The sequence below is a fragment of the Pseudopodoces humilis genome, chromosome 11 (assembly GCF_049639895.1).
Source record: "Pseudopodoces humilis isolate 2021_Gansu_Grassland_sample_001 chromosome 11, ASM4963989v1, whole genome shotgun sequence".
NCBI classification, from domain to species: Eukaryota; Metazoa; Chordata; class Aves; order Passeriformes; family Paridae; genus Pseudopodoces; species Pseudopodoces humilis.
Window position 1 is genome coordinate 4,973,218 of NC_142210.1, and position 24,907 is coordinate 4,998,124.

General features: G+C 51.6%; 1 protein-coding gene across 1 annotated transcript; it reads right to left on the bottom strand.

Annotated features, from left to right (window-relative positions):
• Positions 1-9,901: 9,901 nt before the first annotated feature.
• On the bottom strand, positions 9,902-16,558 carry A4GNT (alpha-1,4-N-acetylglucosaminyltransferase). The gene is made up of 4 exons (XM_005529593.2): positions 16,406-16,558; positions 13,010-13,215; positions 11,900-12,349; positions 9,902-11,003 (listed from the first exon to the last, which is right to left on the bottom strand). The coding sequence occupies exons 2-4, from the start codon at positions 13,124-13,126 to the stop codon at positions 10,392-10,394; spliced, it is 1,179 nt and encodes a 392-aa protein (XP_005529650.1). The 5' UTR covers positions 13,127-13,215; positions 16,406-16,558; the 3' UTR covers positions 9,902-10,391.
• Positions 16,559-24,907: the final 8,349 nt, after the last annotated feature.

Sequence of the window (24,907 nt, forward strand, 5' to 3'; positions counted from 1 at the left end):
AAGGGAAAGGGGACACTTGCCCAGGTGCTGCCTGGGGACCATCTCAGGGCCACCTGCCCCAAACACAACCTCTGCCCCCCAAACCACTCATTGCAGGGGGACACTTCACCCCCAAGGATGTGAATTTGGGCTCTGAGATCCATGGCACGGGGCTGGAGCTGCTGGAAGGAGCAGCACGTGTGGAGCACACAGCACTGGACCAAATCCATCCTGCCTGGCTGTGGGCTGGGAGGAGCAGGTCCAGGTTTGCTGGGCTGAATTGGGCTTGCTGGTTTGACCAATTCCACAGCAGCAGGGAGGTTTGGGCCTCTGTAGCTGCCTGGATAAAACCAGATCCCTGAGACTGCAGAACACATGGCCCTGTGAGTAAATCCAGTGTTTCCAGCTGCTGTTCCTGGTGAGGGAGGGAAGAGAACCCTCTCCCACCTTTTATTTTGCCTTTATTGACCGTAAACTGCAAGGGATGGATTTGGCAGCACTTGTAGAACCAAGGGAGATGATCCAGGGAACTCATGAACAGTTGCTGGGGTTTCGTTCCCATAAATTTGATCATCCTCTGAAAAACGCATTTCCCATTCAGAGGAGCTAATTAAATCTAGGCTTGTCTAATAAAATCGACCTGCAGAGGCTGGGTGCATTATCTCACAGCTCTGAACAGGTTCTTTCCAAGCCTCTGCAACATCTGGAGTGTGTGAGATCACTCTGGATTTGCATGGAGTTTGACCAAGGGAAAAGCTGGAGCTACAAATTGGACTAGGAGATAAGAACTCTCCTGAAATCTATATGCAATTAAAAGCCCAATCTTCTTCCCTCTGGTGACAAGGTTATTGCTTTTATGGAGTTGAACAGAGATGAATGAGTCCATGGATTAATGGCAGTAAGATTTATGACACTGTGCTTGCCCCAAATATTATGGGAGAATAGCTCTCTGAGTGAGATATTCCAGCTGAATAAATTTGATAGGATTTTTATTTTCCTTTATTATTTTTTTCAGCTTTGGGAGAGCTGTGCTGCATTCAGAGCTTGTTACTGCTGTGGGCTGAATATTTGGTGATATTCCCTTGTATATTCATGATTTATAAAAGTATTACCAGTAACAGGAGCCCATGAAGGAAAAAGTCATTGGGAAAAACAAAACACACGAACTGACTGATTTGTGGGATTTCTTCTTCAATTAATTGGCCAGGTCTTTATCTTGCTCCCTCTGGGCTTGTTTTACTGTTCCCAGAGACTCTGGAGAGGATAAAGCCAAAGGAGTCACTTCTGGCAGGAGAAACTGGGTGTCAGCAGTTGGTGGAGACCATGGAAAACCCTCTGTGCTGTGCTGAGCTGAACAGCTGAAAAATTAGAAGGAGGCAAACAAAAACCCATGGAGATTTCAGGAGAGCAGTTTGGAAGGGATGGAGTTACACATCCAGGGCAGGGCAGAGGGGTGAGGACTGTGGGAAAACCAGGGGTATGGGACAGACCCTGCTCCCCTAAATCCCAGCAGGATGCAAGGATTACATCATCCACCACTTAACAAAACTTTGGGAGTTGTTCTATGCCAGGCTGGAGAGGGCTTGGAGCAACCTGGTCTAGAGGAAGATGTCCCTGGGGATGGAACAAGATGGGCTTTAAGGTCCCTTCCAACCCAAACCACCCTGGGATTTTCTGACTTTGAGGCAAAGCCTCTGGGGGTTGAACAGAGAGGACAGGGATGTGTTTTCCAGCCTATGGACAGAGCCTGACCCACCACCCTGCACCACCTGCAAGCCCTGGGCTGGCAGGGCACAGCAACAGCACAGATTTGATCCCAGCTTCCCATGGAACACGTTGGCTCGAGATGCCCAGTGTGGAACAAAACCTCTTTTCCACATCTCAGCCCCCTTGCTGGTCAGGGCATGAGTGTCACCTTTCTCTTGGCACAGGGCTCTCAGCTATTTCTGGACTTTCCCAAACTTAGGAGAAGTTTCTCCCCACTTTTCCACCACCACTTGGACTTGGTGTTTGAAGCTCACCAAAAGCACCCCAGGCAGGAAAACTCCTGGGAAAACCAACAGGAAAGTGATTCTTGCACTTGTTGGCAGCTGAATGGACAGGCTCCTGCCTTGGCACCAGGTTTGCCACGTTGTCGAGGCAGAGCAGCTCCTGCTTTCTGCCTTTTTCCTGCCTGTTTGCTCTTTGGGGCAGGAATTTGTTTTCCCATTAGTTCTGGATGGTGACAGCACCAGTGCCCATCCCGTGTTTCCTGTCACCCCACTCCGTGGAACAAATTCTCACTGCGTCCTGTAACTTTTTGCAGGTAAAAAGGGTTTTTCTGCTTATTTGTGATCAGTTGAGCAGAAAACTTTTATTTTTATTTTTTTCCCAGAGGAATTTAGTTTGTTCCCCTTGTTCTGCTCAGCCCCACTGGATGTGTTCTGCTTCCTGCTAAAAACCCAGCTGGAAATGTGATAAATGGGGAGGGATAAGAGTCTGAACCAGAAGTGGAACGGGTTGGAAAAGACAAGAGGAACTGAGTGCCGGTTTTTCTGCTACATCTTCCCAAATTTCATACTTTTTGGAAACCAAGATGATAAATGCACTGCTAGAAATGCCCAAAATACAGGCAAAATTAGGAAAATTAACTTAATTTACACAGATGAGCTCTAGAAGGGGTCAAGCTGACATGGTCACGTCCACAGTGCAGAGAGTCATCCTTGGGGTTGGGTTTCCCACTGATTCCAGAAGGAAAGGAGGGAGGACACAGCAGCTGTGGCTGGGTTCTCTGTCCAAGTGAATTCGGGCCAGGTTCCTCCTGCAGCAGAAAATGGGGCTTTTCTCATCACCTTCTGGAGCTTTGGCAGGGAGGAGAGTGAGGAAAGGGGAGAAAGAGGGAAATGAGAAGGAGAGCTGCTAAAGAATCAAGAAGCCACACACGAGTGTGTCCAGTGTGGAGAGCTGCTCCCAGCCTGTGGGATGGGACATCCCGTGGGAAGGGGGTCGTGCCTATGCCCTAAGGATATCCAGGGAGATCTGCTGCGGCTCCAGAGCTCCTGGCACTATCAGCCCCCGTTATTGCTCATGTGTGTGATGAAGAGGAGAAATCACACCCAGGAAATGTCACTTATCCTCCTCGGTGACTGACCAGGCAGGTCCCAAACCTTGGGAGAGCTCCAGCATTGGGGTCTTCCCAAAAGGAGGTGCCAGGAGCAGCCCTGGGGGTGCTGCAGAGCAGCTGCTGCTCGTTCCTGGTCCTGTGGCACCATCCAGTGGCTGCTGGCAGAGCCCTGTCACTTCCCTGTCCCCACCATGTGTCCCCTCCCCGGCATCACTGCTCCACAGGGAGGGGCTCCAGGTCACTGCTGCCAGGTTTGGAGAGGAAGATTTGCTGGAGAGATCCTAAAAACCAATTCCAAAAATTAGAGCCAAGAAGGCCAAAGACCATCGTTGCATCAGGACACCACACATTCCTCTACTGCCATGGTTTGAGAACTGTCACCAAATCCTCATTTTTGTTTTGAATTTGTCAGATCAAGGCCCGGAATTTCATTTTTATTGCAATAAGGAAAAATAAATCTTCCCAGTGTTTTGTGCCAGGCCTTTGTTGGGTAAAATCTCTGTAAATTTTGTTTTCTGTGTAAGAAGCAATTTAATTTGGACACCACTGTAATTACACCAGTTCTCCCCATAAATTGAGGTTGGTTTAAATCCTCTCTTAGCAATTCCATTATTTCAGCATTACATCACTCCAATTACCTCTAGATTTGTTCCAGAGAGCTTTTCCCAAGCTGATTCTCTGGCAGTTACTGCTTTGCTCCCAATTGCATCAATAATAATTCCCTCCCCGCCAAAAAACAAGGGTGAATGGACAAACATTAGGAAAGGGACAGATGTGTGCAGCTGGATGAAGGGCCAGGGGCCACATCTGCTGTTGCAGGTTTGAATTCCCTGTGCCCAGACTCTTCTCTGTGGCCCTGCTGATGGGCAGGAGCTGGGAAGAAGGTACCTCATGACTTTTTATTATTTTAGTGCAAATGATGTCCAAAAGCACCCCTGTGGATTTGCACAGGATACCTGGAGTTCCTTGGCTGGTCTGGGGCCTTGCTGAGCTCACACAGCGGGCAGAGTTTCCCCCACTGGGTGATCTCTGTGCCCTGGCATCCAGGGGTTTTCCAGGACCAGTATGGATGTGATCCAGCCCCACATTCCCCATGGGCAGGTCCATCACATCCCATATTCCACATCTGGCTGCTGGAATCTCCAAACTTGTGCCTTGTCTGTGTTCAGTATTGCTTTGCTTGAGCTTAAACCTATTCCTGAGCTTAAAAACCTCCCCTCGAGCTTAAATCCTACTCCTCTTGAGCTTAAATCCTACTCCTCTTGCTCCTGGAGCAAACAACTCACTCCTCTTCCTCAGCTGCTCTTGAGCTCCTCTTCTCTGCTGCCACCTCATTCTCACCCTGAGTTGCTCCTTCTCTGCATTTCTGCACACTTTCTCCAAGTTTTTTGTTTCATACATGCATTTTATTTTTATATATTTTATTGCTTTTGCTTCCAAACCCCAAGACAATTTCTTCATCCCCTTGCCAAAGGTTCTGGGAAGGGAACAAGGAGCAAAATTACAGTGGGAAATTCCATGTTTGTCCCCAGTCCCACACAGTGGGTACAAGCCCTCGGGTGAGACTTGGCTGAGTTGTTTGAGTTATCTCACACGGGCAGGGAGCCTCCAGGAAAGTCCTTTTCCAAACAAACTAACCAGACATGGGGTTATGTGGGAAAAGGGGGGGAAAGGGGTTTGCAAGCTGTGCCAGAGCTGTATTTCACCCTGCTGGGGTTTTGGGAGCAATCAGTGTGTTTTTCTGAATGTTGCAGATCAGCCCACATGGGATCAGTGTGCAGAGAGCAGATGCAGAGATTGCACCACACAAAATGCCCTTTTCTGGGCATTTCAGGGGACATTTCTGGGACATTGCCCCCTGGCTCAGGGCACAGCATCCCATGGCTGTGGATACAGGTGTCCCAGAGGACACGGTGTCCCCTCACTGGGATGAGGGAGGAGAGCTGTGGAGGCAAAGCTCCTCTGGCACTGCCTGCTTTTCCCATCCCTGCTGGACCAGCTCATCCCTCGGGTGGAGGAGAGCAGGAATTTGTCATCCTTGGGCTGCTGCTGATGCCTCACCAGAGCCTGGAGTCTCTTGCAGGTCCAAGTGGAGTTTCTCTTCACAGCCTCAGGCAGATGAGCCTGGCATTGTCATCCCCAGGGCAAGGCACAAACCATCTCCCACAGCATCCTTCCAGCTCCAAACCCAGTCCAAATCCCAGGGAATTGGGATTTTCCTGGGACACATCGCTTCCCAGCCATACATATCCCAAGATACAGCCCATGTTTGCTTTAGGGAATGACTGCTGAAGAGTCAATTTGGGAATTTTCAGGCTGGGGCAAGGGGGAATGTGCAGCATTTTCTCTTGGGAAGTACTTACAGCTCGAGGGGGTTTTAAAAGCTCGAGGGGATGTAAAAGATGAGGAATGGAGGGGGTATGGGTCTGGCTTTGGGCACCTCTGCTGCCTCCCACACCCCCTCAGCATCCCCAAGTAATGTGCCAGGGAAAGGGGGACATGCCATGCAGTGAAACAAACCCAGGAGCGCTCCTTAAAAACACCTCCAGGAAACATCCGCGGGGTAAGTCCCGGCTTTTTCCTGGTGCTTTTGGCACCCGGAGCAGAAGGGCTGCCCTGCTCTGCAGCCCGGGGCCGATGGAGCATCCCGGGCTGGCTGCATCCCTGCACCGGCTCCGCGCCCTGCTAGGTGGTGGTGTTGTATCGCCGGGAGCAGCTCGGGAATGCTGGCAGGAAAAGCCGCTCAATATGCTGGGCATCAAGAGGGCTTTGGGAGGGTGAATGTCCCCTTGAAATCCCCGCCCTGCCCTCACACGCGCTCCTTCCCCCAAGGGAGAAGGAGCCCTGGGTGATTTAGCACAGGAGAGGCAGATTGGCTGGAGAGATCCTGAAGAGCAGCCTCAGAGGTGGGAGCAGGGAAGTTTATTCCCCGTGCGACCCTGTGGTTCTGCCTTCACCATCCCATCTGCCTCTCAGAGGGGGATTTTTGCAGATGGATGTGTTTTTACTGCTGTTTGGGTTGCTCCCCCCATAAAAATGAAACACTTTGGGACAGTTTTTGTGTCTCTGGGGCAGCTCAGGGCTGGTGGCACTGGAAGAACAGATGTACCCTGTTAACCCGCAGGCTTTCCAGCTTTTCCTCCAGCACATCCTCCAGGATGGGGTGGCACTGCTCCTGGAGGTTTGGGTTTCTCTGCAGGGCTTTCAGCAGCTTCCCTGTGGTGGTGGCCTCCTCCCTGGGCTGGAGGACTGGGCAGGGGCCTTCTCCCCCTTGGAGTCCTTGGGTCCCAGCAGTCCCAAAGCAAGGAACTTCTCTCACAGCCTACCTCCCTCTATGAAGGAGCAACTTCCTCCCCTAATTCGATTAATCCTTGCCCACAGCTTTCCCAAAATCCCAGCCAGCACCCAGCAGCCACCTGGGACAGCTTTTCCAGGGAAGTGCTGGTCATGGAGCTGCCCAGACAATTCATCCCCCCTGTGCTCCCATCAGCTCTGCCCAGCACTTCCCCATCCCCATCCCCATCCCATCCCCATCATCCCCATCCCCATCTCCATCCCATCCCCATCATCCCCATCCCCATCCCCATCCCCATCATCCCCATCCCCACAAATCCCCCTGCTCAATGCTGGCTTCCTCCTGGTGCTCTGGGCACAGGGATGGTCCCAGCTCCAGCACCACCTGATGGATCTTCATCAGCACCACTCTGGTCACCTCCTGGGTCCCTGCAGGAGGGTCAAGAAGGAGCTCAGGCCCCAGCATGGGAGCAAGTCCTGATCAACACCTGCTTTGCTATATGGAAGGCATAGACACAGCTGTCCCTTTGGGGATGACACCAGTCCTTGGAGGAGTTTCTGACCTCAGGGCCACTGGCTGGAGGATCAAAGGGGTCACAATGTCCCCCCTTGGCTATTTGCCAACAGCCACCCCTGGTTTAGGACTGGTTTTATTTTCTGCCTGCTTTAGGGAGCAGAAATCCCCCATTTCCTTCCCCTGGGCTGCAATGAAGGACCCACAGCAGGCCCTGGTTTCTATGCAGATACCTATTAACACAGCTCAGAGGAGGCAAGGTCACCCCTTTGCCGTGAAATTGGATGGAAATCTCATGGAAATCTCATTCCTTTGGGATCTGGCTGCGATGCCAAGGGACAGTTTTGGTTTGTGGGCTGTGCTGACAGTGGAAGGACTGGAAGTGTCTGGTCCATGGCTGATGTGGGGGGGAAGCACAGCCAGCTCCCCGCGAGCAGAGAAGAGATTGAGCTCTGAAGGAACGGAAGTTATGAAAAACACATCTACATCCAAATTGATTCACTTCAAAATGCCATCATTACCTTCAGCTGTGTTTGCTGAGAGCAGTTGGATCTGTAAAGAAACAGACTGGGCATCACAGACCATTTTTTGGTAATTTTTGGCAATTTTTCTTCTCTCTGCAGAATAGTATTATGAAATGTATTCAAAACCAGAGCAGAAAAGAGCAAATTGAGCACAGAGATGCCCCAAGAGCTGTGTTCCTTCAGCTGACTATGCCTGGGAGGGGCCAGCTCAGAGCCTTTCCTTCCCTCAGCACAATCACCTGGCCATCAGATGCCATCCTGTCACACCCCACGTGCCACTCAGTCCTGAGACAAGGAAAAGATGCTCCCAGCCAGGATTTAAAGCCTTGTTCTGATGGATGACACCCCAGTGGGTGACTTGTGCTGATGATATTCATATGATACTTTGTGTTTAATGAGTGCCAAATAGAGTAAAACATCACAGGATGGGCTTGAAATGGGGCTTGAAATTAGGTTTAGTCTAAGCTCAGCAAATATTTTAAGGCTGCTTAGGGTTAAACATCTGCTAAAATGCTCTTAATGAGCCAAGGGCTCTTTTTTTTTCCCTACTACTATTATTATTAGTAGCAGTAGTATTATTTCACTTGTCCTTTTTTCCTGGGTGTTGGTGGCCTTGGGCTGCTGCCCAGGATGGGAGCTGAGGCAAAAAAGGAATGAGAAGATGGGAATGTGGTAAAATGGGTTTGCAGCCACCTCTTCCCCTCACCAGCCAGGGAAGATCTCTGGATTTTTATTCATAACTGGGATGTCTTCCAAAGGGCAGAAGATGTGCCACCAGGTACAAAGCCTGTTGGTGACAATTTTAGGTCTTCTCACTGGCCATGACAGGACACAGCTTCAGTCATTTCTGGTGTTATTTCCCTTGGTAATTTAATCATGGAATCCCAGACTGGTTTGGGTTGGAGAGGACTTTAAAGCCCATCCCATTTTTCTGGGGCCAAGGTGTAGGATACACCGGCAGGATGCAGCAACAAGTGCCATGCCCAGTGGTGTTTTACAGCCTCCCACCTTGCAGCAGCTGCTGGAATCAGCTGCAGGAAGAGCTGCTGTGGGAAAATCAGCTTTTTCCACCTCCTGCTGTCCTCCTTGTCCCTCCAGAGCTGTGCTGCTCCATTCCTGCTGCTGGGAGCAGCCAGCTCAGTGTGGGCACCCTGCAGGCACCGGGTGTGTGTGGCCAGGCTGGTGCCTGGTGCTCCTGGAAGTGCAGCACCTACTGGAGACCCAGACTCTGCTCAGGACCTGCTCCAGAAGCTTCCCCATCTCCTCCAGACCCTTCTCAAATGCAGCCAGTACCTCCTGCTCTTTCCCAGTTTCTCCTGGGACACCTCCCATGTGAGAACTTTGGTGAGGTTGGCTGTGCTTGGTGCCCTGCTTTGCTCCAAGTCCTGGCAGGATTCCTCACCCCCTGTCAGGCAGGGGAGAGAAATGGGATGGGATTGGACTCATCTCCAGAGGAGCCACTGGATAACAGAGCAGAGCCTTGGAAATGCCTCTTTTTTGAGCTCACTTGTGACGGCAGCTTGAGTGGTGAAGTGCTCCAGTCCTACCCCTCCCCTCATGGACACTCCCAGAGAGTCAAGTCACAGGGAAGAAAAGGCAAATCCTCACTTGTTGCCAGAGACAGAGAGAAACTGGAGAGGAGAGATGAGGAGCAGAGCGAGGAGTGTGAGGGATCAAAAGGAGTGGGGAACAATCAGGGCTGTCACCGGAGTGGACGGCACCAGAGCGTGAAACTCATGGCAGGGGCTGAGCCATGAGAGCATCGCATTAGGGAAGGGAGAGGAAAAATATTCCCTCCTGTTCCTGCTCCAACAATCACATGGCATCACCTGGCTGTACACTGGAGTGACTTTGGAGAAACACAGGGCAAGAAGAAGCCCCTTGCCCAAACTCAGGAGCACATAAACCCTGTGTGCAGAGGGCTCCCTTCTCCTGCTGGATCCCAAATTTGGAGCTGCAGCCGGCTCAGCAGCTGCTGTGTTTGCAGGAGATAGCATTGTGCACATGGCAAACATTGGATGACGGAGATTGATCCCCACCTTTCTGCTCCCGAGTTAAAACCAGCTGTTCGGAGAGACTCGGCAGAGATCTGCAAGCTGGGCTTCTCTTTGGGGAATTGGGTGGATTGGCATTATCCTGGGAAAGAGAGTGTCTGGAAGGGGATAGCTCACTGGGAGCCCTGTTGGGATTAAATGGGATGTTTGCACAGCTGGACACGGGTGACCACCATTGAAATCCATTTATTTAAAAATGGATTTCATAATAAATCCCATTTATTTAAAATTGGGAACCTGGAGGGCCATCCCTATCCTACCTTGGTGTCTCAGCATCCCCTTTCCAGGCACACTTTCTACAGCCAGGATTTACCTGTGAGGATGGGGCAGAGCAGCTGCTTCCTGGCAAAAGCCAAAGTCAAAGTGTGGGAGCACAAACCTTTGGAAAATGTGACTCATTTTCCAGGAAGAAGTGAGCTCAGAGGAGTGGTGTTTATGAACTCTTTTACTGTCATTCACACTAAAGTCCCTCTCAAAAACGTAGGGTGTAAAGTCCATGTGAGGAAAAGACCAGGAAAAGATGCTGGTTTGGGCTTCTCCTCTTTTGCCCTGGAGGCTCCAGTCCAAAGTCTGTTGTGCTTCCAACTTTTCTGATGTGGGAAGCTGCCAGTAGGTCCAAGAGGAGCAGAGACAACATTCCTTGTGGGAGGCCATCCCTCTCTTTACGAAGTTTTTCCCTTGGAAAGCTTCAAAATCCCTCAGATTTGGGAAGGTTTGATTCATGAGCACCTACCAGGAAACAGAACTGAGGCAAAGGTGTCCTCGGAGTCTACGTCCAATGAATACCCACCACTATTCTCGGCATCCCAAGGGAATAGGAATGGTGGTTATGAAAGCTCTTTCTTTCTCCTACAAAGCTGGATACCGACAGGGTGGGGATTGTGTTTGGCTGGAAGGATCACCCCTCTCCTCCGTGCTCCATGTCACTCCGTGTCCTCAGGGCCTGGGAGATCCCTGTGCTTGGCATTCTGGATCAGGTCCTCGTAGGTGGTGGGGCAGTAGGTTTTGTAGAGTTTCTCAGCCAGGGTGTTGCTGCCGGCCACCACCACCTTGCGGTTGCGGTTCATGAAGTTCCACAGGTGCAGCGCATAGGAATGGTTGAAACTGGGGCTTTTATCCCACACCTGGTAGTACCGGCCCCAGGCTGGGTATGGGATGGGGTAGAAACGCTGGGGGTTGAGGAAGGAGATGTTCTGGCAGCTGTGGTCCTCGGTGCCTTGGAAATCTGTGAGGTTGCAGAGCGTTTTGAGCATCCTCGTCATCAAAAAGGGGCCCTGGTTGCCCCAGATGTTGCCGTTGTACTTGAGAACGAAGTTCTCCATGCAGTCCCAGATGAACTTGTGGCGGGCAGGGAAGCCGAAGATCCCGTTGCTGGAGAAGCGCGACTTCTGCGCCGCCAGGAAGCTCTCCTGGGGGATGGGCCGGATGGAGATGACATCCGTGTCCATGTAGATGCCCCCGTACTTCCAGATGAGCGCCAGTCTGCTGGCGTCCGAGCTGACGTGCACCCAGTTCTTCTCCTGCTCCGGCACCACCTGCAGGGTGGGAAAGGTGAGATGTGATGCTGCGGGCGGGGAACGGATCCAATCCATCCACGGGGCTGCAAATGGCACCATAAACCTGCACCTGCAAATGCCGCTGACAGACTCCTGCTGCCTGCAGCCGCTGGATTTTACTGGGATAAGACAAGGAGCTGGAGCAGGGCAATGCTTTGTTAGCATTAGGAATACAGGAACGTGTCCCAGGTGGTTTGATGGCACCTACAGCGTTAACTCAATGCCACCATGAGTCATTCCCTGCTATTTCAGTGGGACACAACCCACTTAACACACTCCCGGATCCCTCCCAGCGCTTTGAACCAGGCTGGAGGCTTTTCATCCGCATTTGGAGTCAGTTTTTCTCAGGAGAAGAAAGAGTTTGGAGGAAATCTGCCTGCCCTGCCCAAGCAGTTTGACCAAAGCTACTTGTGGGCAGTTTGCCAGGAACTTTTTTCTAGGGTGGAGCTCACCAGATCCCACCTTGGCTTTGCATGTTTCTATTATTATAGAACCTGAAATCTCTCCCCTATCTCTTATCTCCTGCGGGCTCTGTCAGAGTGAGGCAGCTCTATCAAGTGCTCAGGCAGCACATTTTGTTCAACCAGCTTCTGTTGGGGAAGATTATTAAGGCTGTTTTCTCAAAACACGTCTGTAATCTATTTTTACCGATGTTTCCTTTGCCAAAAAACCCGATTCTCCAGATAAGGCCGATCATGTGTGCCATAAACAGAGAGATGAATACACAGCAAAAGGCGGCCAAAATGCATCTCTTCCCAACCAAAACAATAAAAGTCACAAATTTCACACAGTCCTGCATTCCTCATTCCTTTTAAAGCCTTTTCCAACCCCTGGTTATGGCTCTTTTCCTGTTTTCCACTTGTTTTAACACTCACCTGGTTGTACCACTGGAGCAGAGGGGTCTCCTGGAAGACGGTTTCCATCTGGAGAGGAAAAATGAAGACATTCTTCATAGAAGACAAGAGGGAGAAGGCTGCATAGCTGGTGTTCATGTCCAAGGCTGTCTCGTTGGAGAGTCCCCTCATGAAGAGGATGATGGGCCTGTCCTGGTAAATCCGGGCAGCGGATTCCACGGAGCACGACACCAGCGGGGGCGGCTCCAGGCGCTCCGTCGTCTCCAGGAAAATGATGCTTTTGCCAAGGTTCAGCACCTGCTCAGGTGTCAGGTAGTGCTGGGACATGGGCAAGTAGGAGAAGACAGAGCTGGACAAGAGGGAGATCTCGTACAAAATGCCCGAGACAAAGCAGAAACAGAGGCATATCTGGAATTTCCTCAACATTCTTTCTTTCCTGGAGCATCTGGGGACATGCCTCTGGCATGGGTGCTAAGGAGAGACAAGGAACAGCAGGAGGAACCAGTTATTGTTGAGCAGGCCTGGGAAATGGAGGGACGTGGCTTTGGAGAGTGAAAGGTGAAGGCAGTTTGGTGACAAGCCTGGTGACAATCCCTCTACGGGTACAGAGGGCTCTTCTCCCTGGGGTGAAGACCTGGGGTCCCACCTCCTTGGCCCCAGCTGGGCAGGGGGAGCCAGGAGAGGTCCTGGAGAAGGGATGGGCAGCTGTGTCCCATGGTGCTGGCGTGGGCTTGGCAGAGAGGGAAGGGCCCAGGGAGAGCAGGTGAGAAGGGTCACCATGCCAAGACAAGGAGCCCCATGACCATCCCTGGAGCAGACTGGTGTGGGGAACTGCTCCCAAGCACTGCAGTGCCTTTCCAACACGTGCTTGTCCCAGGGAATCTGTGGAACCCAAGGGGCTGCGAGTGTCACAGGGGGAAGGTTGTGATTACAGTTCAGGGTGTGTCACCCAGAGCTAAAACATCAGCACACCAAAGGCTTTTTCCAAATCCATCCCTTCTGGTAACACTTCAACCCTGAGGGATGTGAGGGATTTGTGTCCTGCAGGGATGGAGTCTTGTGATGGACCAGAGAGAAGCAGATGAGGATAGAAAGCAGATGGTTTCACACAAGGAAGGAATTATGACCTACCTGGATTATAGTCCTGACAAATCTACATTTCCAGCACCTTTTCTTGCCCTGGCGGTGACTCTTGGACTCCTGCAAAGCCCAGCTCCCTGGTGGGGACACCCACACCGTCTGGAGCATGCAAAGGGATTTCTGGAGGTATGAGAATGGTGCAAGGGGAAAAACCAGCGCTGCTGCTGGCTCAGTCACAGAAAAGGTGTGGGATCCACCTGAAAGGACAAAGAAAGCACACGTTTGGTGAGACCCATCTTGTGCCTGGCACAGCTCCCCCCTCCCAGTCCCACCAGGACACGAGGCCATACAGCCATGGGGAGTTCCTGCTGGAAAAAGGCAGGATGGAATGGGATCTGCACTGGGCTGTCTGGTGACACAAGGAAATTCCGTCCTGAAATGGCCCCTGGTTGCACCTGAGTGGCTCTGCAGGGACCAGGAGCCAGGCTCCAGCAGAGGGGACACACCTGGAATGACAACCCAATGTCCAGGAGGCCCTGAAAGTGTCCAGAGCTTGACTGATTGAAGGGAATGGCAGGAAACACAGCTCTGTGTGCTGGGATAATTAATGAGCCTCATTCCATGTCACCCTTCCAGAATACAGATAAGTCTGGAGCGGAGCAAACCCCATGGAAATCCCTTGCCAGCACTGAGCTTGTGCTTGGAGCTGTGGCAGCTCCCAATCCATTTCTCAGAGCTGGATCTCATCAAATTAAATATTAAAGCAGTGACTGTTCCCATCAGTGCTGCTTCCCATGCTGCATAACAGATTTTATTGTTTTCCATTCCAACTGCACAGGGTTTCTCATTACATCCTGGGTTCCCAGGACAGCACAGGAGTTTGGGAAGAAATTCTTGGGTGTGAGGGTGGTGGCACAGATTGCACAGAGAAACTGTGGCTGCCTCATCCCTGGAAGTGCTCAAGGCCAGGTTGGAGCAACCTGGGCTAGTGGAAGGTGTCCCTGCCCCTGGCAGGGGTGGCACTGGATGAGCTTTAAGTCCCAACCCAAACCTTTCTGGGATTCTATGTTAATTTTTCCAACCCCATTCCCAGTTTCTCTGGTTGTCCCTGCACTCTGCTGTGAGTGGCAGCACCTGGGGCCTCCCTGCAGATACGGAATCTGAACGGAAGATGGGAAATGAAGAACAAATACCTGCGGTTTGGAAAGGCCGTGTTCCCGAGCCTGCAGATAAGGCTCCCTAGGTGCTGCCCCGTGGGGCTCAGGTGGAACACACATGTCCAGCCCAGCCCAGCCCCACAGGGCTCGGGAGACACCAGCACTAACATTAAAATAATCTGCTCAATCTCCAAATTTCCTCCTGCCTTTCCCACCTGCCTCTCATTTTCAGACAGGCACACTTAATTTACTCTGGTCATTTGAAAATAAAACAGAAAGAAAATGTTGCTCCCTGGCAGCTCTCTCACCATCTTGGCTTGGTTAGATTTTCAGACTTCTAGGTGGTGGTTTTTTTCCAGCCCAGAGTAGTTTGGGTTGGAAGGGGCCTGGGAGCTCATTTTGTTCCAACCCCCTTCCACTAGAGTTCACACCCCTTGGACTCCAGGGCCAGGAAAGCTCAGGGGGATCCTTCCAGTCTGACCTGGCTCATCCCAGTCCTGGGGGCACCCAATGGTGCTCCTGTACCCTTAGGACAGGGACACCTTCCACTACCCCAGGTTACTCCAAGCCCCATCCAAACTGTCTGAGAACACTTCCAGGGATCCAGGGGCAGCCACAGCTTCTCTGGGCACCCTGTGCCAGGGCCTCATCGTCCTCACAGAAAGGAATTCCCTCCCAGTATCCCATCTAACCTCTGGCAGTTAGAGCCATTCCCCTGTCCTGCCACTCCATGCCCCTGTAAATCATTCCTGCTGTTGCTCCAGTGCCCACCAGGGACTGGAGTCCCTCTGCTCCTTTTTAAATCTTGATGCCACTCTCCTGCAGCAGAAACCCCTGGCTCTGCTTTGATTAGAGTTAGGACCATGAGGACATTCCCATTACTGAATTCGTATTTCTCCTTTGATGGCCGACAGATCGGATGTCTCAGGTCCTTATGAGCAGCCCAGCAAAGCCGTGCTTGCAATAGTCCTTCAAATTTAAAACAGTCCGGGAGGCATTTTATTTGCAAATTGTGGGCAGAGAATGAGGAGCCACTCCAACGCCTCCCTGCTCTGCGCACGACGTGGTGAAGAGAAACACGCATCTCCATCGGCTCATTCCGGGAAATTGTTTTGCTTGGTTGGTTTTCCAAAACCCCTGTGTGGCGAGTTATGAATTCTCATCACATTTGACCTGGAGGCTGCTGTTATCAAAATGTTCCCTTCCCTGCTTGAGTTAAAAGGACTGTGGAGCCGAATGTTAAAAATAAATCCCGGCCATTGAATAGATTACCCTGCTGAGTGGGATGATTCCGGGATGCGGCTGCTGCCTTGATGGCCCATCTTGTAAAAAGATTTCTTTTCTTGGGGCAATTTCCGTGTTTCAAGTGCCGGATGAGAACGGCTGGGAGACTACAAGGGAGATTACTACAGATGCCCGTGATAACTCCTCAAGGTGTCCGTGAGACACAGGCGCTGGGAATACAGCGGGGTTTTGCCACCAAGGAGAGGCAGTGATGCTGCTGGGTCACCTCACACCCTTGGAGCCCCTGCGGTGCACAAAGGGATGTCCCCAGGACAGCCCACGGGACACCATCAGCCCCGCACGGACCCGGGCTCAGCCTGAACAAGGACTAAAACTCCTCATTTGCTAAAAAGGACTATTTGAAATAAATAAAAAAATGGATAAATGAGTAAATAAATAATCCCAGCACTTGCAGCTCGCAGTTTGCTCAGCCCTTGAGCCCAGACTTCATCTCAGTTTTAGGCTTTCCAAAGCGAGAGCTGCATCACAAATTGCAGTTCAAACGCCGCAAGCAAATGCTGCCAAGGGATCCGCATCCCCTCAGCTCCTGGAATTTCTCGGGATTCAAAGCAGACCCCCATCCTCTCTCCCATCCCCTCCCTGCAGCTCTCCTCGGAGAGCCGGTGGGATTTGCCTTTGGGATGCACCCACCCAAAACGTTTCTGGGAATAACCCCGGGCCAGTCCCTGATTTCCACACACACGGCCCCTCCTGAGCACACATCAGTTTATTTTTGAGTCTCTGTGGGATCTGCTCGAGGAAATTACAGCTGCAATCAAGCTAATGCACGTGTACGCACTTCAGCCCCAACCTGGTCACATTTAACACCAGGCACGTTGGGAAAGCGCTTCCTCATGGAAAGCCCGTGCCAGGAATTTATCGGATTCACGGCAGGATTAGCTAAAGCAGCCGATCTGTTGCGAATGAAGGGGCTTCTCACTGTGCTGCGCCACACCTGCCTTCCCATTCTCCAGCTCAACAGGTTTAGGGATGGAGCAGGACTCACCTGGGGGCTGCCGAGAGCAGAAGTGTGCAGGCTGCGGGGAAGCTCCCGTGGGAGGGATGCGCAGGCAGTGGAGAGCCCGAGGAGCTGCGCTGCCTCCCGGCTGTGTCCTGCCCCGGCCGGGCTCGGAGCAGCCTCATGGCTCTGCTGTTTGCATTCCCGGGCTGCCCAGATAAGGCTCAGCTGGGGCAGGAGAGGTTCTCCAGTGGCCAAAGGTGAGTCCCCTGCTCTGCCAGCGTCACAAAGGATGGGCGGGACTGGGAAAAGGCTCCTTTTGGGGGTGGTTTGCAGCACATTCAGCCTTTTCTCTTTGTGTCCAGATCCGCACTTAGGGGAGGCTCTGATAGGGCAAGGAAGAACTTTGCTGGGTGGGATCGGTGCTCTGGATATTTCCAAGGGAGGCAACATCAGGGCTTCCTACACAAACACCTCCCCAATAACATTGCACATCCTGAAACACCACCTGACAGGCTCCCGTGCCTGCCCAGGCAGGTGGGGAGGTTCCCCGATCCCCCAGAGCCTCCGTGTGTCCCCAGCAGGATGCCTTTAGCGGGGCACGAACAGGACTGGGTGACCCACCTCAGACTGGACAGACTCCCCCAGAGCTTTCCTGGCTCTGGAGACTGAGGGGTGTGAACACCAGTGGCCGTCTGGTGCTGGATTTGTAAGGAGAGGTGGAACCGTGGCATCCAAGGAAACGCCCCAGTGCATCCCCCTGATCCGGAGCTGCTCAGCCCATGTGAGGACACCACAGCATCCAGCGGAGATGTGACCCCTGCCTTCGGCCACCGACAGCAGCCAGGTTCTTTGCAGCTCTCCTCCTCATCCTTTCCCTCTCTCTTCCCAGTGCTGGCCAAGCTGTATATCCAGAAAAGCTAGGAGAGCTGGAAGATTTGTCCAGCCAACGAGTGCTGGCAGCACCACGTGTTGCACAAATGCAGACACGGCAAAACCCCCCCCATTTTCCATCCAAACCCCCGCCTCTCTCCACCAGCAGTGCTTAGAAACCACCAAAAAGCCGCTCGGTGCATCCCTCCCGGCAGCCTGTGATGGCACCAAAAAGCCAGCCAGCTCTTCAAAATCCGCCACCGACATTCCAGGGCGCTCCCATTCGCTCGGGAGCAGCCCCCCGCCCCTGGGCAGGGTGCAGAGACCCTGCCCCGGGTGCGTGGTTCCTGCAGGGAGGGCTGGCGGAGGATGCGGAGCTGCTGCAGGCAGAGCAAACAGCGCCCACGGAATGGCAGCGAGATACCCAGCGCTTAATCAGCTGATAAGAGCCCGGGTAAAAATGTCGGGAGGGCTCCAGCTCTGAAAACCATCCCTGGCGCAATGACGTGGGTGAGGAGCCCTGGCACACCCTCGGTGAGGAACCCTCCCCTTCGGCAAACACCGGCTCCATCGCTTGCAGGTGGCCTGCAGGGAGTTGGGGTGGGCAGCTCCTCTGGGGGTGAACACAGGCGGTGCTCACCCCTCCAGCAGATCCATGGCATCCCTGCCCATCGGAAATGGATGATCTTCAGCGTCCCCTCCAACCCAAACGAGGCTATAATTACACGGCGGCCCATTCCTCCCTTCCTTCCTTCCCAGGGCACAGGGAAGTGTCTGCTGGGCCTGGAGGATGCGGCAGCAGCAGGACAGAGATAGCAGCTGATATTAAAAGTTCCAGCCCTGCTTTTATCTTATCCATAACATGGAAACTTCCCCATCCTGCCCCAGTTCTCCCCATTGCCTCTCAGCTGTGGCTGCCCCTGGATCCCTGGAAGTGTCCAAGGCCACATTGGACAGGGCTTGGAGCAAGCTGGGATAGCGGGAGGTGTTCCTGCCCAGGGCAGGGGAGTGAATGGGCTTTAAGGTCCGTTCCCACTCAAACCATCCTGGAATTCCATGACCATCTTGGTTACAGAGGAACACCCTCCACACCCCCTCTGGTTTTCCATCCACCTCACTGCTCTTACCTCCTGGCGTTTTTATCTTTTGGTATTTATTGAAAGCCTGTGTCTTTTTTCTAGAATTATATTGATATGGTAGCAAAGTAATTTGCTCCTTTTGAGGAACAGGGAAGTTATAAATTAATGTTTTCTTAGTTATTTTCTCAAAAATCAATAGCTGTGCTTGGAAAACAATAAAGCACTTAGAGCTTACATGCAGATAAACACAAAAGGAGAGGAGCTCATCTAAACAGACCCAGAGTTACATCTCCCAGAGGAGAGCTTGGCAGTCAGTCCACAGGGAGGCAGGGCCAGGAATGCACGGAAGGAAAAACATCAGAGGAAGGAATGCAAGGAGCTGATCCTTGTGCCAAATTACAGCCAGGTGTAAAGCAGTATCTTTGTGCTGGTTTGGGCTGGGGTAGAGTTGATTTCCCTCAGAGGAGCTGGGATGGGGCTGTGTTTGCCATACAGAGCTGGGGGAAGAAGGAGGAAGAGAGGGATTCTTGGTGTGGTGGCATTTCCCTTCTTGAGTCACCTGTTTGTGTGATGGAGCCTGGCTTTCCTGGGAATGGTTGAACACCTGCCCATGGGAAGTGGGGAATGAATTCCTTGTGTTTGTTCGCTTGTGCACAGCTTCAACTTCCCCTACTGAACTGTCATTATCTCAGCCCACAAATTTTCTCACTTTTGCCCTTCCAGTTCTCTCCCCACCTCCAGAGCAAAGGGAATTGGGTTAGCCAGGGGTGCTCCTAAATCTGCCTCTGCAGCACCAGGGCTTTTTGTGCTGCTCAATCAAAGTGCAGCACCACTAGGCTGGGGAGCCTCATGAGGCAAAGCCACTTTCATTTCTCCTCCCATTAGAGACAGATGTTTCCCCCGAGCAGGGCCAGAGCACACTGCCAGTTTACCTGCTGCAGGTTATATCTGAGCCCCTGAGAGCTCAGTTGTGCCAATCCTGAAGCCCCTGCAAGGCAAAGAAACCCACTGAGCTGAGCTCATCAGAAGTTTATAGGGTTTCTGTTTGTGGGCAGGGTGGGCCAGAGCAAAGCCTGGTTTTACTGGACCCCACAGAGCTCCCATCCCCTAGAAAAGAGAAACACCAGGGAGTGAAAAGCTCAAAATTATTGGTTGTTTTGCCTGTAAGAAATGGGTTTCTTGTAACACAACCAACATTTGAAACTAATAGCAAATTAAACTGTTTGTAACTATAGTAATTAAAAAAAAATAAATAGCAAATTCTCAGATTTTGAGAAGAAATTCCTCCCTGTGAGGGTGGTGAGGCCCTGGCACAGGTTGCCCAGAGAAGCTGTGGTTGCCCCTGGGAGTGTCCAAGGCCAGGTTGGATGGGGCTTGGAGGAACCTGAGCTAGTGGAAGGTGTCCCTGCCCATGGCTGGGGGTGGGACTGGATGAGCTTTAAGGTCCCTTCCCATCTAAATCATCCAGGGATTTTGGGGGATACTGTCAGCACAGTGCCCTGAGCAGGGTGAGGTGTCCCAGACTGATCTGCCCTCCCTGTGCTCCAAACACCCAGTGGGACCAGGAATCAGGTGCTGAGAGGTGATGCTTGCACATCCGGAGCAATGGCATTAGAAATCTCCAGAAAAATTCCATCAGAAAATCCTGCTCAATTCCATCAGCGGGCAGCAACAAGAGCTTTCTATATTCATGAATTCATCAGTCATATTTCAAAAATAATAAATGCTGTTATTATTGTTATTATTGGAATGAGTTTCTCCATTATGTACTGAGTGATTGTAAGCACTTGCTGCCTCCAGCACAGGAACCACCTCAGGAATAATCCAAGCAAATGATATTTGTGTGGTGGCTGCCACGGGGTCATGTTCAGGGGTTTTTAAGTGAGGAGGGTATTAACCAGAACAACAGCAGCAATCATAACAGAAAGAAAGTCATTATAAGTTGATGTAAAACACTATCAGGGTGTTTTTTTCAGGCAAATTTAGCTTGGGGCACGTGACTGGTGCTTTTGTGGGGCTTGTCCTGGTTTCTTGGAGCTCTGCCTGTACTCAGAGCCTCTGGCTCTCTGCTTGCTTTGCTTGTGTACAGAGGAAGGGAAGTAAAACAGAGCTCAGGGAATGAGGACTGGGATGGAGCAGGACTGTTTGCTCCAGCCCCCTTATCACACCAGTTTGTCCCCATGGCCACTGTGTGCCACCTTGGCTCCTGAGCCTTAGAGGAGGAGCTTTCCCTGCTCCTGGGCCCCTTCCCTGCTGCTCCTCAGATTCCTGGCCATAAAATGCTGCAAAGAGCAGAGGAGATGAAACAACTGACCAGGAATCATGCACTTGGAAGTTAAATCTGGATAACAAGTGGATGCAGGGGATGGGCTGGGATTGATGGCTTTCCTCCAGAAAACTGGGGCCTGGGGAGTAAAAGCTGGAGGTGTCTCCTACCATCCCAGAAGGGTTTGGGGTGGAAGCAGAGTCCCTCTTCACCCTCTGTCCCCCTAAGTCCCCTCCCTGGTTCCATCAGGCTCCATCAAGTTCCATCCTGACCTTCCTTTCCCCATGATCCAAGAGCTGCCACGGGGCTGTAAAATACAAAATGGGAACAACCCAAGATGAGGCCCCGCCGAGCTGTCAGCACGTTTTGACACGAGGCCAATAAAATGGATTCCAAAAAGATGGGATCCCACCATGCCAAAAAGTAACATTTGGTTGAGCATCTGCCAAAACAAAACTAGCAGACTGCTGGGAAGGCTGCATTTTCCAAGGATTTTTTTAGGCATGAGGAACGGCAAAGAGGAACTCAGTGAGCATCTTCAGCTTCCCAGGCTACGAGGGGAAGGACCCATTGATAGCTGGAGGAAACATTTACTCCAAATGGTAGGCAAAATTTCAATTTCTGGCCCTGGTGGGATGGGAAATTGCTCTGCTGCCACACTAGAATAATCTCAGCATATCCAGAATCCAGGATTTTGCCCTGGAAATAACAGGGAGTCATTTAAGCTGCACACCCTTGCTCTGTCATGACAAAGTGGATGAACAACTTCCACACTGCCTTCATTTCAGTCACATCACGTTTCTATCTGTTTAAAAAAAAAAATTTAAAATTTTATTTTGGTGCCTACAACTCCTGGAGAGCTTAGCCTCACTAACTCCTGTGTGTCCATGACATCAGAGATGGGGGAAGACCTTCCCATGAGCAGCAATCTGGCTCCAGATATTAAAGATGAAATGAAGATATTATTTATAATGAGGCAGGCCCTGGCACAGGGTGCCCAGAGCAGCTGTGGCTGCCCCTGGATCCCTGGAAGTGTCCCAGGCCAGGCTGGATGGGGCTTGGAGCAGCCTGGGACAGTGGAAGGTGTCCCTGCCCCTGGCAGGGCATGACACTGGGTGAACTTTTAGGTGCCTTCCAGCCCAAACCACGCTGGGATTCCATGATCTCCAGGTTAGAGAGATGACAGGGATGGATAAAAAGGTCAGAACAGCAGAAAGGTGCAGTGTGAGGGGGAGTTAGGAGCTTTGGAAAGCTTCTTTAGGGAAATGCATAAATGCAGGCAGTAAGGGGAGCTGCCAGGACCAGGCCATTCCCTGGTTGTCCAGGAATTCAGGGAGAAGGGACACAGGGTGTGCAGGGAGGAGAGCAGAGCTTTCTAATGAGCTTTGTGGGTCAAATAGCACAGACTGAGGCCCTACAAGCAACTGGATTATAGGGAAAGTAAGGAAGATAAGGAGAGTGAAAAGCAGGAGCATCCAGCTCTGGATGTGTTAACCCATTTGTAGTCAGACCTGGGACTGCAGGAAAAATTCTGAAGGAAACATTAATTAAATGCACTGAGAAAAATGAGATAAAGTGTAACCTAGGTTTACCAAAGGCAGTTTGTGCCAGCCTGTGCTGACATCTTCCTTTGATAAGATAATTGGTTTTCCAGACAAGGGAAATTTGGTAGATCTAATCTATCTGGAGTTCAATAAAGCATTTGATATGGGGCCACATGGGAAATTATTAGTGAGGCTGGAGAAAATGAGAATTAACAGAAGTGGAGAGTGGGGAGAGCCGGGGCTGGCACAGAGAGCGCACCGGGATTGGGATCACCACGGGAAATCAGGATCGGCGAGATGTGGATGGGTGTCCCGAGAGCCTGTCCTGATCCTGGGAAAGTCTCTCCATCTCCCAGGCTGGCAGTGAAGTTTCCTGGCTTTCCTGCAGCGGGCTCTGGGAGCAGGAGCATCACTGCAGAGGCTGCAGGGCACCGTGAGATGGCAATGTTGGTCCGTGGAACAGCATCCCACCCCTCATCTCCCAGCTCACCGCCTGGACACATTTCAGCGCCGGCTCCAAGAAATCTGTGATTGCAACTGCGAAGCGACGGCGGTGGAAGCTAAATCAGTCCAAGGAACGTGGCTCCGGACAATCAGCTCTGGTGCCACGGGAAGGGAAGCGGTTTAAATCCATCAGATGGGATCAAGGCAGCGCTGCCCTCCCTGCAGAGCCAGCCCAAAGAGCACAAAAAGCCCCAGTGCACCCAAAGCAGGCAGAGCTGCTGCGGGTAAGTGCGAACACATCCGCGTGTGTGCACGGCACAGGGAGAGGAGGAGACGATTTTATATAGAAATAAAATCTGCTTACCCCTTGCCTGTATTTTTAGCTGAAATTACACCTAAATGCCATCTGATCAATTCAGCTAAAGTGAGCCCTTAATCCTAATAAATCTTGATCACCTTTTTAAACCTTGTGAAACAGCAGGGAGGGTGTTTGCATTAAGTAATAACACCTTGATTCGGATTCCTTTGGCATGGAGCAAACTTACATAAGCACCAAGAGCTCCTGTTAATATTAAACAAGGACTTGGAGAGGCCCAAAGGAATGCCTTGGGCTGCTTTTTTGCCCTTTGCATCACATCTGGACACTCCAGCTCCATCCTCAAGAATGGAAGGCACATGAAATCTTTAGGAATTCACCAGTCACGGCAGCAGTGGGTCACTCTTTTAGGATAACAAACCCCACCCAGGCCATTTCCATTTCCCAAAGGTGTTCTAATAAAGAAAAAAAAAAAATTGGACTTGATGATCTCAGAGGTCTTTTCCAACCCTGATGATCCTGTGATTCTGAGGACACTCCATCAGGAAAGAGCTGCTGCTGGATTTATCTCACCTGTGCTGCAACAGATTTAGCCATGGATGGGACTCATGGTTTTCTATAATTTTTCACAGAAGAATCTTGGAGGAGCTCATTATTCCTCAAACCCAGAACAACTTTGTCAGTTTTAATAAATCTTCAGGGGGACTTTGAAATACTGAATTGCCAAAGGATGCTGTTTCAGGGAAGCGTGGGCAGCACCACCCACTGCACCCCTTCCTTCCATCATTAGCCATTATGATGCCTCCTGAATGCTGGAATTTATACATTATTATTGTGGCTTCCCAGATTCCTTCCCTTTTTTTAGCACCTGCGCAAGCACTGCTTTGCCAGTGGTAGCCTATACAATAAAATGGTTCCTTTCTCCCTCTCATTTTCCCAGCTACCCAAGAATTTCTTTAGGTCATCTCTCACTCAGTAAATTATGGGTTAGAGCTGTAAGAGACCAGGAGCTGGGAGGCAGAGGCTCTTTTTATAGGAGTCTTGAACAAGCCTAGCCCCAGCTGCTCCAAATTAATGTGGATCCAGTGATGTGAAAGGAGACGTATTCATTGGAATGCAGCTGGGATTTTAGTTCCCGGCTGAGTGTTTGATGGGGGGTGGCTTTCCTGGTAACCTGCTCATCCCTAGACCTGGTGCTGAGCGTGCTGGAGGTGTGGGAGCTTCCCTGGAGGAAGAGGGAAGGTGTGGGGGAATCCTGAAGGTGGTGGTGTTTCCATTGCTAACCAAGAGCAAATTCATTGTCAGCAGCAGCTGGGAACAGCAGGATGGGGCTGGAGGTGCCCCACGGAGATGGGGTCAGCTGGAGCAGGGCAGGGGGTGGGATGCACCATCCTTGCAGGTGGCTGTGGGGACAGGGTGAGGTGAGCAGTGCAAAACTGCCGGTTAGGGGGAAAAAAAGCAGTGGGAAGGAAAACTGGGATTGCAGCCTGTTCTGCAGATCAGTGCTTGTAGGTGTGGGTCAGGTGGGTGGGAGCCCACGCTCAGGTGTGGGTCAGGTGGGTGGGACCCCACGCTCAGGTCTCCAGCTCAGTTTCCTTCAGGGAACACTGAGTATAATCCATAGGGAGTGGATCTCACCCTTCATGTTCACCTCCAGTGCAGGGTGGTGGTAAAACGTTCCCAGGATCTCATTTTCTGAGGGATCCATGGAAATGGGGCTCCCTCCTGGGATCCACCCAAAGGCCATGCTGATCTCACTGAGCACTGAGAGTGTTTGGTTTCCACCTTCCACATGTTCTCCCAATGGACCAAAGGCTGGCTTTGTAAATCCCTTGGAGCTCCATCCCATGGTGCCTCCTCTCACTGTGTGGATCTGGAATGTGGGTGCAGGTGTCCTTCCTCGTGTCAGCATTTCCCATCTGGAGCCCTGGGATGACTGCAGAGCTCCTCTGCCATTTAGGAATCAAAGGATCAAGGTCCTGGCCTCTGGAATGTCCCGGTGACCCTGGCATTGTGCAGCCATGCCCA